Source organism: Stegostoma tigrinum, chromosome 14 (assembly GCF_030684315.1).
Source record: "Stegostoma tigrinum isolate sSteTig4 chromosome 14, sSteTig4.hap1, whole genome shotgun sequence".
NCBI classification, from domain to species: domain Eukaryota; kingdom Metazoa; phylum Chordata; class Chondrichthyes; order Orectolobiformes; family Stegostomatidae; genus Stegostoma; species Stegostoma tigrinum.
In genome coordinates this window covers 6,897,522-6,914,267 of record NC_081367.1, presented here as the reverse complement: position 1 = coordinate 6,914,267, position 16,746 = coordinate 6,897,522, and the positions used below count along the sequence as shown (strand labels likewise).

General features: G+C 43.3%; 1 protein-coding gene across 1 annotated transcript in view; it reads left to right on the top strand.

Moving 5' to 3' along the window:
- The window catches only part of stk25b (serine/threonine kinase 25b), a 93,890-nt gene that overhangs the window by 35,897 nt on the left and 41,247 nt on the right, over window positions 1-16,746 (top strand). Inside the window, exon 2 of the mRNA XM_048542264.2 lies at window positions 13,348-13,578. Within this exon, the coding sequence (XP_048398221.1) occupies window positions 13,348-13,578 (231 nt within the window). The remainder of the gene's footprint in view (window positions 1-13,347; window positions 13,579-16,746) is intronic.

Sequence of the window (16,746 nt, the reverse complement as noted above, 5' to 3'; positions counted from 1 at the left end):
CCATGTTTCTAAAAATACATTCTAAGCTGTATATTTTTCTGAGCATTTTGATTATTTTTGAGTCTGAACCATAGAAATGTGGAAAATAATACCATTGATTCACTCTGCATTCATCCCTACCCTTGCATTTGTTTGAACCATAGGGCCGATGTTCATAAACCTTTGTTAAAGATTAAGCAGTGAGTGACTAGAGTGAATTACTCCTTTGTACAGTTTTCAGACCAGTGTTTTGAGAAGAGACTGATTCTCAATGATTTTGGATTGCTTTTGACCCATCTGTTGAATTCTTCGAAGGTCACACGGAAATCAATTTCAAGGGCACGTTAATGTGTTTTAAGATTGTTGCTGTGATAATGTCAGTTGCATTAGAGGAAGCTGATTTATGAACGCGAATAGATGAAGAACAGGTCTCCATGGGTCAGTCAGCAATTGAGCTGGACATGACATTATTGCAAGAATTTGTGCAGTGACTGGGTTGAACTGCCTGAATGATATTTTCTGCTTTTTGAGGTTTGTTCTGTCAAGGAGACAGCCACATTATATAGCCTCAAAAGTATATTTCTTAAAGGGTTAGAGCTCTGAGCTTTGAATGGGCGTGTACAGCTGTGACTGAATTTGGGGGCACTTTCCTGACTATTACAGGGAGGTGATGGCCTAGTGGTATTATCGTGGACTGTTAATCCAGAAATCCAAGTGATGTTTTGGGGAACCAAGTTCAAATTCTGCCATGGTTGATTGTGGAACTTGAATTCAATAATAAAAGGAAAAACCTGGAACTAAAAGCCAAATGGTGATTGTGAATCCATTGTCAATTGTCTGAAAAACCATCTGGTTCATTGACAACAAAAACAAAGTTGCTGGAACAGCTCAGCAGGTCTGGCAACATCCATGAAGGAGAAAAAAGAGTTAATGTTTTGGGTCTGGTGACCCTGCCACAGAACTGATGGCGGCTGAGAAAACATCAGTTTATATGTAGAAAATAGGGAGGTGGGTGGGGTAGGGAGTAAATGATAGGATGTAGCCCAGAGAGAAAGAAAGACAGTTGGACAGACAAAGAAGTTGCTAAGGATCAGGCTGGGAGGGTGAATAGTTGTTAATGGGGACTGTCAGAGACAACAGCAGGGGTGTGTAGTGGCAGGCTATGTGGTAACAAGGCCTGGTGTGTGGGTGGGGGCCTGGGACATGGGAGAGTATAGGCCCTAAAATTATTGAACTCAATATTGAGTCCAGAGGGCTGTAGGGTCCCCAAGCAGAAAATGAAGTGTTGTTCCTCTAGCTTGCTTTGGGCTTCACTGGAACACTGTAGCAAGCCAGAGACAGAGATGTTGGCCAGGGAGCAAGGTGGTGCATTGAAGTAGTAGGCAACAGATAGTTCAGGGTCATTTTTGCAAGCAGCACATAGATGTTCTGTGAAGCAGTCGCCAAGTCTATGCTTCGTTTCCCTAGTGTAGAGGAGACCACATTGTGAGCAGCGAATGCAGTAGACGAGATTCTTGGAAGTGCAGGTGAAGTGTTGCTTCACCTGAGAGGTATGTTTGGGCCCTTGGATTCTGGCAAGGGAGGAGGTGAATGCGTAGGTTTTGCACCTTTGGTTACAGGGGAAGGTGCCGTAGGGCTGTGGGGAGGTGTTGGGGGTGAAGGAAGTGTGGACCAGGGTGTCCTGGAGGGAATGGTCCCTGCGGACAAGGGAGGGGAGGGGAGGGGAGGGAAATACGTGCCTGGTGGTGGCATCTTCCTGGAGTTGGCAGAAATGGGGTCTGATGCTATTCTGGATGTGGATGCTGGTGGGATGGTAGGTGAGGATAAGGGGAACCCTATCACTGTTGCGGGATGGAAGAGAAGGGGTGAGGGCAGAAGTGTGGGAGATGAGTCAGACCTGGTTGAGGGCCCTGTCGTCAACAGAGCTGGGGAATCCTCGGTTGAGGAAGTAGGTGGACATTTTGGAGGCTCCCTTGTCAAAGTTGGCCTCATCTGAACCTATGCGACAGAGATGGAGGAACTAGGAGAACGGGATGGAGTCTTTACGGGAAGTGGAGTGTGAGGATGTATATTCCAGGTACCTGTCGGAGTCGGTGGTTTTGTCATGGATATTGGTGGCCAGTCTATCCCCAGAAATGTCGGGGAATGGAAGGGAGGAGTCAGAGATAGACCAGGTGAAAGTGAGGGCAGGGTGGAAATTGGAGGTGAAATTGATGAAGTTTTCCAATTCCAGATGAGAGAGCGCAGCAGCACCGATGATATGATATCCTCGATGTATCAGAGAGAGAGTTGTGAGTTGGGGCCGGAAAAGGACTAGAACAAGGAATGTTCCACCTACCCCACGAAGAGACAGGCATAACTAGAGCCCATGCATGTACCCACGGCAGCCCCTCTTACCTGAAGAAAATGAGAGGAGTTGAAAGAGAAGTTGTTGAGGGTGAGGACAAGCTCAGCCAAGTGGAGGAAAGTGATGGTGGGTAGGGATGGTTCAGGTCTTTGCTCCAGGCAGAAGCAGAGAGGCCTAAGACCCTCCTGGTGGGGAATGGATGTGTAAAGGGATTGCACATCCATGGTAAAGAGGAGGTGGCTGGAGCCGGTAAACTGGAAGCTTTGAAACCAGCATAAGGTATCACATGAATCGTGGATGTATGTGGGTAGGGATTGGACCGTGGGAGAAGACTGAGTCAAGGTAGGAAGCTATGAGTTCTGTGGGGCATGAGCAGTCTGAAACAGTTGTTCTACCTGGACAGTTCTGTTTGTGGAATTTTGGCAGGAGGTAGAAATGAGCTGTGCAGTGTTGGGGAACTATTAGCTTGGAAGTGGATGGGGAAAAATCACCAAATGAAATGAGATCCGTAACCATAGTGGATACAATGGCCTGATGTGCCATGGTGGCATCATGGTCGAGGGAAGGTAGAAGGAGGTACCTGAGAGCTGGCACTCAGTCTCTGCAAGGTAGAGGTCAGTACGCCAGATAACAACAGCACCACCCTTATCGGCAGGCTTGATGACAAAGTCAGGGTTTAGATCTGAGTGCATGGAGTACACTCAGTTCGAAGGGAGATGGGTTGGATTTGTTGAGGGGGCAGTGAAATTGAGGCGACCAATTTCACGTCAACAGTTCTAAATGAGAAGATTGAGTGCAGGTGAAAGGCCGGAGGGAGGGGCCCAGGTGGAGGAAGAGTGTTGGAGTTGGGCAAAGAGGTCAGTGGAATGGGGAGAGGACTCTTGTCCAAAGAAATGAACACGATGGCAAAGATGTCGGAAGAACAGTTTGGTGTCATGTCATGTCCGAAATTCATGTTTTGAATCCTCCTAGGATCACACATATCTCCATGATGTTCAACGTTCCATGGACAGTTGCTCTCGCCGCATCCTGAGATCCACACTCTGTGCCATGCAGAGCCACATGCACACTCTCAATCTCTCTCTCCAATAGCATCGCAACGTGCTGGCTCAGCGCTGCACCACTCCGCAGTTCTGCTTCATTCTCCGGCTCATTTGTCGTGCTAATAAGAAACCTTTTCTTTTCCTTTCAGGCATGAAGGCCCACAAGGTGCAACAACTCAAATACCCACAGCCCTCTGGAACTTACCTCTCCTCCCCTTGCCTCTGACTCTATCCCCTCCACCTCCCGTTGGGTATTCACCATCCCACCTAACCTTTCACTCTCCGCTACCGAATGCTTCATACTCAGCAAAGGCCTTAGCTTTATCCCTCTGTGTCCCCACCTTCACGAATTTCGGGCACAATATGATGTCTTTTTCATGTCTTTTCTGAACAGATCATCTGAGAGCAGGACTGAATACAATGGAAATCTCAACCTACTTACGTGTTTTAAAATAATTCTACACTTAATACAGGATGTTGATTTTTACAAAGTATGTGGAATTTAAAGGATATACTAAAGAAAAATTGAATTAGGAAAGAAAGAGTTAACGCTATAAAATAAGAGCAAAGCGTTTCTGAATTCCTGCTCAAACAGTCTGTCTAGCATATTTTTGGGCTCTGGCATGTTTTCATCAGTTGGTTGGCATTACATAGATTTAGTTATTCCTATCTTCACATTCTACATCAGCTGCACGGACTACCTCAGCTTAGTTTTCTTCATGTCCTTCATTGTGAAGATGCTAAAGGCGTTGGAGCATCCCAGTTGTGAAAATCAACAAACTTAGCAAAGTCAGAAGTTGGTGGAAAAGCTCAGCAGATCTGTGAAGAAAAAGTCAGGATTAACATTTCAGGTCCAGAGACCCTTCCTCAGAACCTGATCCGAAACATTAACCTTGACTTTTCCTTCACAGATGCAGCCGGACCTGCTGAGCTTTTCCACCAACTTCTGTTTTTGATCCTGATTTACAGCGTCTGCAGTTCTTTTGGCTTTAACGTAACAAAGTGTTGTTAATAAAGTCAGAGATAATGGGAACTGCAGATGCTGGAGAATTCCAAGATAATAAAATGTGAGGCTGGATGAACACAGCAGGCCAAGCAGCATCTCAGCAGCACAAAAGCTGACGTTTCGGGCCTAGACCCTTCTTCAGAGAGGGGGATGGGGAGAGGGAACTGGAATAAATAGGGAGAGAGGGGGAGGCGGACCGAAGATGGAGAGTAAAGAAGATAGGTGGAGAGAGTATAGGTGGGGAGGTAGGGAGGGGATGTTGTTAATAAAGTGATTGTTTTTCAGACCAGAGGATGTAAGATCAAGCTAGGACCACTGCTGTTCATATATAATTGAAACTTTTCATTTTGCATTGATCAGGACAATAGGCAAGAATGCCAATTTAAGGGAAAAACCAGCATTTATACTGTGTGAAAGGAGATCGCTGACTGTCAGAGGAGTTGCCATGCAGAATGCAACATTCAGTAATGATTGACAGTTAGTTACAGGGCTTTGTTTAAATTTTAAACCAGGTGGTTTAAATGATGATGTGTAAACCACTTGTATGTTGGAATATAGAGTAAAATTTTGAAATTTGCCAGTGATATAAATATGTTGTTGGAGGTTTGTCAGACAGCAGGTAGGATACAATTTGACTTCAACAGAGCACGGATGAACTAACAGTTTGGGCTCATAAGTGACTGATGGACTTTAACACACAGTGGCAGAGGGGAAGGGCAACATAGCTTAATCTCTCAGCTCTAAACGGTATGCCTGAAAAGAGAGTCTTGGGACTTCATGCACAAATATCTTTGAATGTTACAAAGCATATAGCTAGAACCAAACAAAATCTTGGGCTTCACGGCATGGCAGATGGTGAAATTTGAATCCTTTAAAAATCTTGAGTAAAATGTTGGCCTATTGACAACCTTTGATTGCCATTAAAAAAAAGTGTCTTTTAGGGGAGGAAATCTGTCATCCAAGTCTGGTCCGGCTTACGTGTGAATTCAGATTTCTCACTGCCCTGTGGATAATTTTGAATGAACAATCAGTGCTGGTCCAGTCGACAACACTCACATCCATTGTAGGGGTATTGAGTACAGTCATAAAGTAATGATGAATTCTTGAAAGCTCTGGTTGCACCAGAGCTAGAGCATTGAGAGTAGTTCTGGTCACCACGGTTTCAGAGAGACCTTGGAGATTGCCAGAGGGGCTCCAGGATGAGAAGTTTAGCTACAAGGTTAAGAGTTCTTCTCCTTGGAGCAAAGCAAGCTGAAGGGAGGTATATAAAAAATTTTCCAGCTGTAGAAAAGATAGAGAAAAGCAGCTGTTCTCATTAACTTTAATAAGAACTAGCATGCACAGATTTAAGTTCCTCTGTGCTGTAGTTTATTAGCATGTCACGTGATCCAGTTACTCAGCAGGTGATTCCTAATCTCTCTCACTTCCCCAACTAGTGCACTGTTTTGGAGATAATGGGAACTGCAGATGCTGGAGATTCCAAGATAATAAAATGTGAGGCTGGATGAACACAGCAGGCCAAGCAGCATCTCAGGAGCACAAAAGCTGACGTTTCGGGCCTAGACCCTTCATCAGAGAGGGGGATGGGGGGAGGGAACTGGAATAAATAGGGAGAGAGGGGGAGGCGGACCGAAGATGGAGAGTAAAGAAGATAGGTGGAGAAGGTGTGGGTGGGGAGGTAGGGAGGGGATAGGTCAGTCCAGGGAAGACGGACAGGTCAAGGAGGTGGGATGAGGTTAGTAGGTAGCTGGGGGTGCGGCTTGGGGTGGGAGGAAGGGATGGGTGAGAGGAAGAACCGGTTAGGGAGGCAGAGACAGGTTGGACTGGTTTTGGGATGCAGTGGGGGGGGGGGAAGAGCTGGGCTGGTTGTGTGGTGCAGTGGGGGGAGGGGATGAACTGGGCTGGTTTAGGGATGCAGTGGGGGAAGGGGAGATTTTGAAACTGGTGAAGTCCACATTGATACCATATGGCTGCAGGGTTCCCAGGCGGAATATGAGTTGCTGTTCCTGCAACCTTCGGGTGGCATCATTGTGGCAGTGCAGGAGGCCCATGATGGACATGTCATCAAGAGAATGGGAGGGGGAGTGGAAATGGTTTGCGACTGGGAGGTGCAGTTGATTGTTGCGAACTGAGCGGAGGTGTTCTGCAAAGCGGTCCCCAAGCCTCCGCTTGGTTTCCCCGTGACTCCCTTGTTCGCTCCACACTGCCCTCCAACCCCACCACACCCGGCACCTTCCCCTGCAACCGCAGGAAATGCTACACTTGTCCCCACACCTCCTCCCTCACCCCCATCCCAGGCCCCAAGATGACATTCCACATTAAGCAGAGGTTCACCTGCACATCTGCCAATGTGGTATACTGCATCCACTGTACCCGGTGCGGCTTTCTCTACATTGGGGAAACCAAGCGGAGGCTTGGGGACCGCTTTGCAGAACACCTCCGCTCAGTTCGCAACAATCAACTGCACCTCCCAGTCGCAAACCATTTCCACTCCCCCTCCCATTCTCTTGATGACATGTCCATCATGGGCCTCCTGCACTGCCACAATGATGCCACCCGAAGGTTGCAGGAACAGCAACTCATATTCCGCCTGGGAACCCTGCAGCCATATGGTATCAATGTGGACTTCACCAGTTTCAAAATCTCCCCTTCCCCCACTGCATCCCTAAACCAGCCCAGTTCATCCCCTCCCCCCACTGCACCACACAACCAGCCCAGCTCTTCCCCCCCACCCACTGCATCCCAAAACCAGTCCAACCTGTCTCTGCCTCCCTAACCGGTTCTTCCTCTCACCCATCCCTTCCTCCCACCCCAAGCCGCACCCCCAGCTACCTACTAACCTCATCCCACCTCCTTGACCTGTCCGTCTTCCCTGGACTGACCTATCCCCTCCCTACCTCCCCACCCACACCTTCTCCACCTATCTTCTTTACTCTCCATCTTCGGTCCGCCTCCCCCTCTCTCCCTATTTATTCCAGTTCCCTCCCCCCATCCCCCTCTCTGATGAAGGGTCTAGGCCCGAAACGTCAGCTTTTGTGCTCCTGAGATGCTGCTTGGCCTGCTGTGTTCATCCAGCCTCACATTTTATTATAGTGCACTGTTTTGTCAAGGTTTAGTTCAGTTGTCACTAGGCTTTTTAAGTGCACCAGGCTTTTAGTGCCAAAGAGGAGATAGTGCACCATTGATTGTTCTGCTTCAGATGCAATTCAGATCTTGTGTTTGCTGTAGCTCTTGTTGCCAACCTAACATCTCTGGGGGTAATTCAGAACTGAATATACTCAATTTCTTTTTGAAATTTGTGTCTCGGCATTACAGTATATCAAGGGAAGTAATTCAGTGTAAAGTCATCTGTATAGAATTTGTACAATGCTACTATTGTCAGGGAGGGACTTTTAAAATTACACGTAAGAGGTCACAACTTAATAACAGATAACAGGGTTTCTAAATGCACACTCTCGCCTTGTGGGGGCACACTGTTCAGGTAAAATCAGACAGCCTGGGTGAGGGCTGGCAAGACTGGAGACGTAGGGTTTCCAAGCCTGTGATGGAACACTCCTGGGTAAGGGATGGCATGACTGAAGACGTAGGGTTTCCAAGCCTGTAATGGAACACTCCTGGGTAAGGGATGGCATGACTGAAGACGTAGGGTTTCCAAGCCTGTAATGGAACACTCCTGGGTGAGGGCTGGCAAGACTGGAGATGTAGGGTTTCCAAGCCTGTGATGGAACACTCCTGGGTAAGGGATGGCATGACTGAAGACGTAGGGTTTCCAAGCCTGTAATGGAACACTCCTGGGTGAGGGCTGGCAAGACTGGAGACGTAGGGTTTCCAAGCCTGTGATGGAACACTCCTGGGTAAGGGATGGCAAGACTGGAGACGTAGGGTTTCTAAATCTGTAATGGGATACTACTGGGGTGTGAGGAGGTAGAAAACGGTGGCTTCCTAGTTCAGAGAGTTGGTCAGAGTCCTAATTACTCCAACAATTTCTTATGCGACTGGTTTATAGGGCAATTTACATAAGTCTGAGGAGGATTTCAGAACCCAGCAGCCTTCCAGATTCCATTGAATCTGCGCTCTCCTCCCAGCAGTAATTCCTCCTATGCAAATCCTTAATAGGTCTGCGATCTATGATAATACTGTAGAGCCAAAATATGTCCTGCCAACCTTTGAAGCAGCTCTATTTGCACGCATTCCTTATACAGAAGTTGGTTGCCTTGATTTATGAGTTTAAACTCTGTCAATGACTTGTGTGCGTAATCCATTGGACAAGAATGCAGCACTGTAGGAAGTATGAATCTTGATATAATTTACTATCCAAAAATTCAATCACTCTATTCCAGTGATTCATAAACATACAAAGATCCCATAAACACTGAATAAGAGCAGCACATTTATTCGGTTTGCTGGCTAACATTCCTCTATCAATCTCCTCAAAAGGATTGATCAACTCATAATTTTAATGTGCGTGTGTAGAAGACTAAAACCAGAAGGAAGCTGATGCAAGTTGGCTCTAAAGGCCAATTATAGTCAATCGTTATGTTCCCTGTCTGTCAGTCCGTTCATTGTGCTTTTGCTTCAATTCATTCATGGGATGTGATCATCATGGGCTAGGCCAACAGTTATTGCCCATCCCTAATTGCCCAGAGGTCACATGGGAGTCAACCACATTGCTGTGGGTCTGGAGTCACATGTCGGCCAAACGAGGTAAGGAAAACAGATTGCCTTCCCTAAAAAGGACATTACTGAACCATTATTCCTGATAATGATTTCATGGCCATCATTAGACTCTTACTTCTAGATTATTATTGAATTCCTGTTCTGCCTTGGCGGGATTTGAATCCAGGTCCCCAGAACATCACGTGGGTCTCTGGTTAATAGTCTAGAGATAATGCCACTAGGCCATCGCCTGCCCTCTGAGTGGGAGTTAGTGGAGGGCCGGATTTCTCTAGCAGAGTTTCAACGAAGTGTATTTATGAAGGATTGGAACATTAGCAAGAAGAGCATTTGGGTAGTAAATTCTGGAAGCAACCAGGGCAGGCGTGAGGGGTTCAGCATGTTAGGTTCAGCGGCCTAACAGGAGTGTTCATCCAGAGCCGCAAATAAATCTTGATTGTAAGACCTTTTTATAAATTTACAATGGAAATCGGTATCTGAGGTTGGTATAAATTAATGATCTTATTTTAGGAGTATGACTCCTTTTAATGCTCATACAAAAACAAGATGAGATATTCATTTTATTGAACATGTGAAATTTTGCATGTTTGTAATTGGTGTAATTTCTACCACTTTCACGACATCAGCCTTGGGGAGTTGGCGCGAATGCACTGACTGCCATAGCTTCCCTTGGGAAGAAACTTCAGCCTCTGAGTTATTAGACTGATGAACCTCCCGGCAGTAGGGATACAACTCAGTCCTCTGCGTCTGTGTGTTTTCACCTTTCATGTTTGCAGCTGTCACTGACAAATTGTCTTAAATTGCTTCCGTGATCTCAGAACTTTGTATAACAAAGTGACACGTAGATCTCTATAGTCTTTTTCACTCTGGAGATAGACATTCTGATATTACAGGAATACTTTTCTCTATATTAGTAGATAAGCTATGTATTCTATAGCTTCTACTACAAGAAATTAAAAAGGAAAAGGAAAAACTAAATTAAGGACTAAACACTGATGACTGAACCCTTAAAACCAGAATGATCTGCAAATATAGGACTCAGGAATTGTGCCGTGAGGATGGAATAATTACTGATGTTATTTCCATATCACAAAGGAGAGAGAATCTAGGTAATTACAGTCTGATGGATTCATCCTCGATTGGAGGGAATTACTAGATTCTGTCCTCCGAGATGGTGCCTAACCACTTGAAATGTATCATTTCATAACAGACACTGGGCAGGGAGTTGTAAGGGATAGGTAATGTCTAATAAATTCACTTGAATCTCTTGAGGAGGTCGTTAATATGGAACAGGGAATGTTTGTGGATCTTGTCTACATGGACTTCTAGGAGGAATTGATTAAAGTACGTTTTCCCTTCCTGTTGACTCCTGGGATTAGAGGGAATACCTCTGTGGAGAGACTGAGTAAAATATTCAGTGGAGTTTGGGAGAATGATTCAGGATCCCATTGAAACATACAAGATTCCAGAGGGCTGGAAAGCATAAGTACAGACAATTGTTGAAAATTGCCAGTGTTAACACTCTTTTTCAAAAAGATTAGGAGAGAGCTAAAATATGCAACCAGATAAAATATAAGCCAGTTATTTCAGTCTGTCATTTGGGAATATAATGGAATCTATTATAAATGGTTTAATAGTAGAGCATATTACATAATATGATTAAGCAGAATCAGCATGGCTTCATGAAGAGGAAATAATGCCTGACAAATTTATTAGAATTCTTTTGAGGAAGTAACAGGCAACATAGATAAAGTGGAACCAGTGAATTTAATATATTTTGATTTCCAGAAGGTGCTTGCTAAGGTACTGCATGTTGGGCTGCTTAATAAGAGCCCACGGTATTATGGGTAGTATACTAGTATGGCTAACTAATAGAGGACAAAGATTTGGATAATGGGAGCATTTTCAGAATGATAATCTATAATAGTGGAGTGAAATATAGATCAATGTTAGGACCACAATCAGTACATTGTGAATAAAAATAGATGAGAAATCAAGTAGTGATGATATCGGATTCTATAGACAGAAAAGCAAGCTGACAAAAGCATGGTAGATGGAATATAATATGGAAGAATGAGTTTATAAACTTTGGCAGGAAGAATGGAAGGGTTGAATATTCTTTAAATGTAGAATGTGCTGCGAAAAGCTGCAGCTTAGAGGAATTAGGAAGTCATTCTGCATATATCACAAAAAAACTTACAAAACAACAGGGAAGGCAAATGGACATCCATTCAAAGGGAATGGAATGTAAAAACTAAAACTGTACAAGGCACTTGCCAGACTGCAACTGGAATATTGTGAACAATTTAGTCCTGTTATCTAAGGAATTGTAGTATTGTAAGCAGTCCATAAAACCATAAGGGTAGGAACAGAAGTAAGCCATTCAGTACACCACATCTGCTCCACCATTCAATGAGATTGTAACTGATCTGATAATCCTCAGCTGCACTTTCCAGCCAATAACGCTTGATTCCCTTACTGGTTTAAAATCTGTCTATCTCAGCCTTAAATATACTTAATGACTTAGCTTTGACAGTCCTCTGCAGTAAGGAATTCTGCAGATTCACCAGCTTTTGAGAAATGAAATTCCTCTACATCTTTGTTTTAACTGTGTGCCCACTGACCGTAGACTCTCGCACAAGAGGAAACGATCTTTCCGTATCTCGCCTATTAAGCCCCTTTAAGAATCTTGTATGTTTCAAGTATGTTGCAGGGCTAGGGCTTCATTCTCTGACTTGACTGCATGTGAGAAAGGGTTGATCCAGACATCGATTGTATGGCCTCTACTTCTCAGCACATATGTGTGATGGAATTTTTTTTCAGTCTGGAATTCCCTCCACTTAAGTTGCTGAACTCCAGAATTAGAAGCAAGGGCAGGTCATTTAGTCTATCAAGGCTACTCCACTGTTCACTAAGATTATGATTGATTAGATTGTGGCCTAAAATTCATTATTCTGCTACACCACATAACTCTTGAGGCCCTCGTTGATCAAAAACGTATCTATCTTGAAACGGCTATTGTAATACAAGTCTGTTATACTCAGTTCCCCTTGCAATAAACACCAACATTCAATATGCCTTCCTAATCACTAGCTGTACTTACACGCTAACATTCTGCAATCAATATAACAGGACATCCACATGCCTTTATATTGCTGAGTTCCTGAGTCGCACTCCATTTTTAAAAGTTACATCTTCCTGCCTATGTGAGCAGGTTCACATTTTCCCACATATTCGTGCCAAGTTTTTGCCTAATCACCTAAACAATCTGACTCCCTTTTGTCAACTTCTAATGACCATTTGACAATTTACTTTCCTGTCTATCTTTAAATCATTAGCATATTTAGCTACCACTCATTCAGCCCCTGCATCCAATTTATTGATAAATATTATAAATAATTAAGACCCCTTCTTTGTGATGAACCACTAGTTACACCTTCTCAACCCAAAGTTGACCTGTTGCTCTGTTCTCTGCTTCTTCTGAGCTAAGCAATTCTCCGTACAAATATGTCACCGCCCATACCGAGAGTTCTTATTTTGTGCAATAACCTTTGTTGTGGTACCTTATCAAATGCTTTTTGGAAATGCACTTACGCCAACATGGATGAGTTGGACCAAGCGGTCCGTTTCCATGCTGTCTGATTCTGACTCTGAACGTGCAGTTTCCCTTTTATTGACTTTGCTTGATACTTCCTGAAAGAACTTTAACAAATTAGTCAGTCGTAACCTTCATAAAATCATGTTGACGCTGCCTGATCGTATTGATTTTGAAACTGTCCTGCTCTTCCCTCCTTACTCATGGTCACCAGCACATTCCAAATGGTTGATATCAAATGAACTGACCTGTAGTTTCTTGCCCTCAATTTCTTTCCTTTCTTGATTAGTGGTGTCACATTTGTAATTTTCCAAATCACTGGGATGTTCCCCAGAATCGCCAGTTGGCATTTTCAGTTAATGGATTTTTATTAGCTAAGGGCATAAGTGAAGATGAGGTTCAGATTAGTCCTCCTTGTTTTACTGAACAACAGGCAGTGATTGATGATTGCAGAATTGCCGCCTTCTGTTTCTGTGTTGCACAATGCCTGAAACAAGGTTTCACTGCACAGATTAGGGAGGATGTTTGACTCCCTCGTCCTGCGCTTGTCATTTGAAAGAAAGCGTCACTCCAGATTTATCTTTCAGTAGCGCTTTATATGTTGTACATTACAAGAAGTTCTGGAACAAGACCCTTTTTGGAATTGCTGGGTACTGCTATTTGAAGATAAAGGAAATGTAATCCTAATGTTGATTTCTTGCAGAATGCTCGCATGGACCCTGAGGAACTCTTTACAAAACAAGAACGGATTGGGAAAGGTTCGTTTGGTGAAGTGTACAAAGGAATAGAGAACAGAAGCAAAGAAGTTGTGGCGATTAAAATCATTGACCTAGAGGAGGCAGAAGATGAGATTGAAGACATCCAACAGGAGATTACTGTGCTTAGCCAATGTGATAGCCCATATGTCACAAAGTACTATGGCTCTTACTTAAAGGTAAGAAGATTGGAGTGATAGTTAAATAAGATAAAATCATTCCACTCACACTTACACCCAGTAGCTTTATTGTCACCATTGTGTGTGTTTTTTTTAGTTTAGAAACTATTTTAATGTGTGCTTCCTATCTCACTCTAGGAATAAAGAGAATTCAAAGAACTTATGTATTACTACAAGGACAGTGGAATAAAGTGAATTGATAGGCTTACTGGGTCCTGAGAAGCTAGAGCTGCGCAAAAATGGGGGGCTAAATTGAGAAAACTTTTATTTGTGAACTGCCAATGATGTTAAAATATTAGGGTTTCTTTAATGTACTTTTTAAGTTTGTATAGTGAGCCTGCAAAACCCCTGTGTACTTCCACAAGATTTCCTTCAGTGTTTTATCTTCTGGGAATAAATGTTTGTAAATTATTTTTGTTGGATGCAGGACTTGTCCAACAAAGTCACCTCTGCTGATCAGCTAGTTTGAAGTTATTGGGGATTCTTCTATACAATGAGGAGTACTGTTTATCTGTGAAAAACATCCATTAAGTCCTGACTGTCAACCATCAAAAGGTCAGAATCTATCAAAACAAATTTTAAAAATTGTTTCTTCATTTCTAATCCCCTTGAACTTGGCCTGTCTCCAAGGCCGGGATGTGAGGATTTACAAACATCTTAATTTTTTTTTCTTTTGTCTAGAGTTGTTTTGCTCATTTCATGTCAAAAATGGTTTGAACAAGAATGAGCAATTTTGCAGCCAATAAATGCCAAAAAGTGGGCCAGGTCTGACCCAGTACAAAGTCCCTATTTTTGTCACGTTAAGAACTTGGTAGCCTCAGGCCTAGAATGTCCTTGCAAAAATTGGATGGAATCAGAAGCAAATAGGGTTCGTTTAAAGTAATGATTCTGTCCCAATCCATTAAGAAAAAGACGAGATCAGGTGGAGATGAAATGTCAGCCCACTCGAAAGGGACAGGTAGCCAATCAGACCCAGACCTGTTTCAGGGATAGTAGGAACTGCAGATGCTGGAGAATCTGAGGTAACAAGGTGTAGAGCTAGATGAACATAGCAGGCCAAGCAGCAACAGAGGAGCAGAAAGGCTGACGTTTCGGGCCTGGACCCTTCTTCAGAAAAAGGACTAGGTCTAGGCCCGAAATGTCAGCTTACCTGCTCCTCTGATGCAGTTTGCCCTGCTGTATTCATCCAGCTCTAGACTTTGTTATTCTCATACCCAGACCTGGCTCCTTTTCCATGCTGACCGGAATTTTCCCATCAAGCGGTGGCCTGTACACTGTTAGTGGGAATAAAATGTTTCAATGTTGGAAATGCAACAACCAATTTGAGGTCAATCGAAGAACAAACATTCATAGTGGCATTTGGAGAGCTGATATATTTCTTTGAACAATACCGTGTCATTTTTTTTAAATGTCTGCTTAGGAGCATAGACAGAACTTTAGCTTAGTGTCTCATTTCCAACAATGCCAGCATTCCCTTAATGCTAAAGGGTTAGTTTGCATTTTATGCTCAAGTCCTGGAGTGACATGTGGACCTCTGACTTAAGTGAGAGTGCTATCACTGAGCCAAGGCTAACATTGAATTAATAGTACGATTTGCAAAGCAAATTTTGTTTCAATCAAACGCTGGTGGCAAAATGCATGAAAGGGGATTAGATAAACTCTAAGAAGCAGGTCGTCAGCATGAGCCAGTTCGGTACTCCTGAAAGTAACACTCTATATTTAAAAGTCATTTAGAAAATTAGCTTGTTTCTTAGGGTGTGAATTTCCATAATTTTGATGACTCAAGGAATTAGAGAGACAGTTTTCTGCTTTGTATTTGGAACTATGTTATACATTTGTTTGTTTCATCTTTTTGTGATTTTTTTGTCAGATTTGGTGAACTGTGACATCTGATAAAGGCATAAAAGATGCCTACTTATTCAAAACACTTACCAGTGCTGTTTGTTTTCCAGGCATATTACTTGACCTCAAAGTAAGAATTGACACTCTATAAGGTGTAATGGTTTGCCCATAAGGGTATTCCAAACTATGAGAACCAAAATAATCCAAGGCAAAATGACTCAATAAGATCCAATGGCATGCCAAATACAAAAGCATTGGCTGTCTTGGAAATCTGTCGAATAAGTTTTGACCTTCATCTGCATCTTTTTTTTGAAAAGTTGAGGTTTTGAGTTTATTCTTCTCTTGCTGTTTGTTTGCTCTGTTCAGCCCTGTTAGCCTTGCTACAGTACAGGCCTCTGCCTGTAGGTAAACTGTCGTTATCGTATTTCTTTAAGACTGTTATAAATGCGCTGGTTAGCTGCTTTGCTTTTGCTTATGTGCAGCTGATTGTTTGCAGCAAGTTATTGATACCCGAAGTTATTCTGTGGTGGACATTTGAAGAGTTAAGGGTTACCGATCAGCCCTGTTATCTTGGAGCGACAGACTTTCCAATGTAGAAAGGAAGACTTTGAAGTGGCTTGAGAAGAAAGCATAGCTTATCTTCTACTCCAACTGCCTGTATGTTATCCACCAGTTATGGTTGGCAAGAAAATGATTGGAATGTCTTGTAGTCTAGTAATCATAAACAAGGGGATCTATTAAGTATCATAGAGAGAGATAAAAGTTAATAAGGTCTACTATATAAAGGATTCAAGTTAGTTCAAGATGGCATATTTGAGACAAGTATCTTTGAAATAAATAATTACAATTATTTGAGAAAAGACTATTTGTAAAGATTCAGGGATGGATTAATCTGTGACACTTTTTGCTGAGTAACCTGAATGTGGCTTGGAGAAAATGTGGCAAAATAATGGCATAGGTTCTCAACTGTTCACAACAGTGCCTCTTCTTCCTCGGGCAGCTTAGGAAATTCCATAAGGACCCTCACCAACCTTTACAGATGCACCATAGAAAGCATTCCAGGTGCATAATGGCTTGGTAAGGCAACATCTCTGCCCAAGACTATAAGAAACTCTAGAAAGCTGTATGCACACCCAGTCGATCACAGAAGCTAACCTCCCATGCATAGACTCTAATTACATTTCTCATTGCTACGGAAAGGCTGCCAACATCATCAAAGACACCTCCCACCCGGGTATCAGGCTGAAGATACAGAAGCTTGAATACACACCAACAAGTTCAAGAACAGCTTCTTCTCTGCCGTTATTGGACTGTCGAATGGACCTC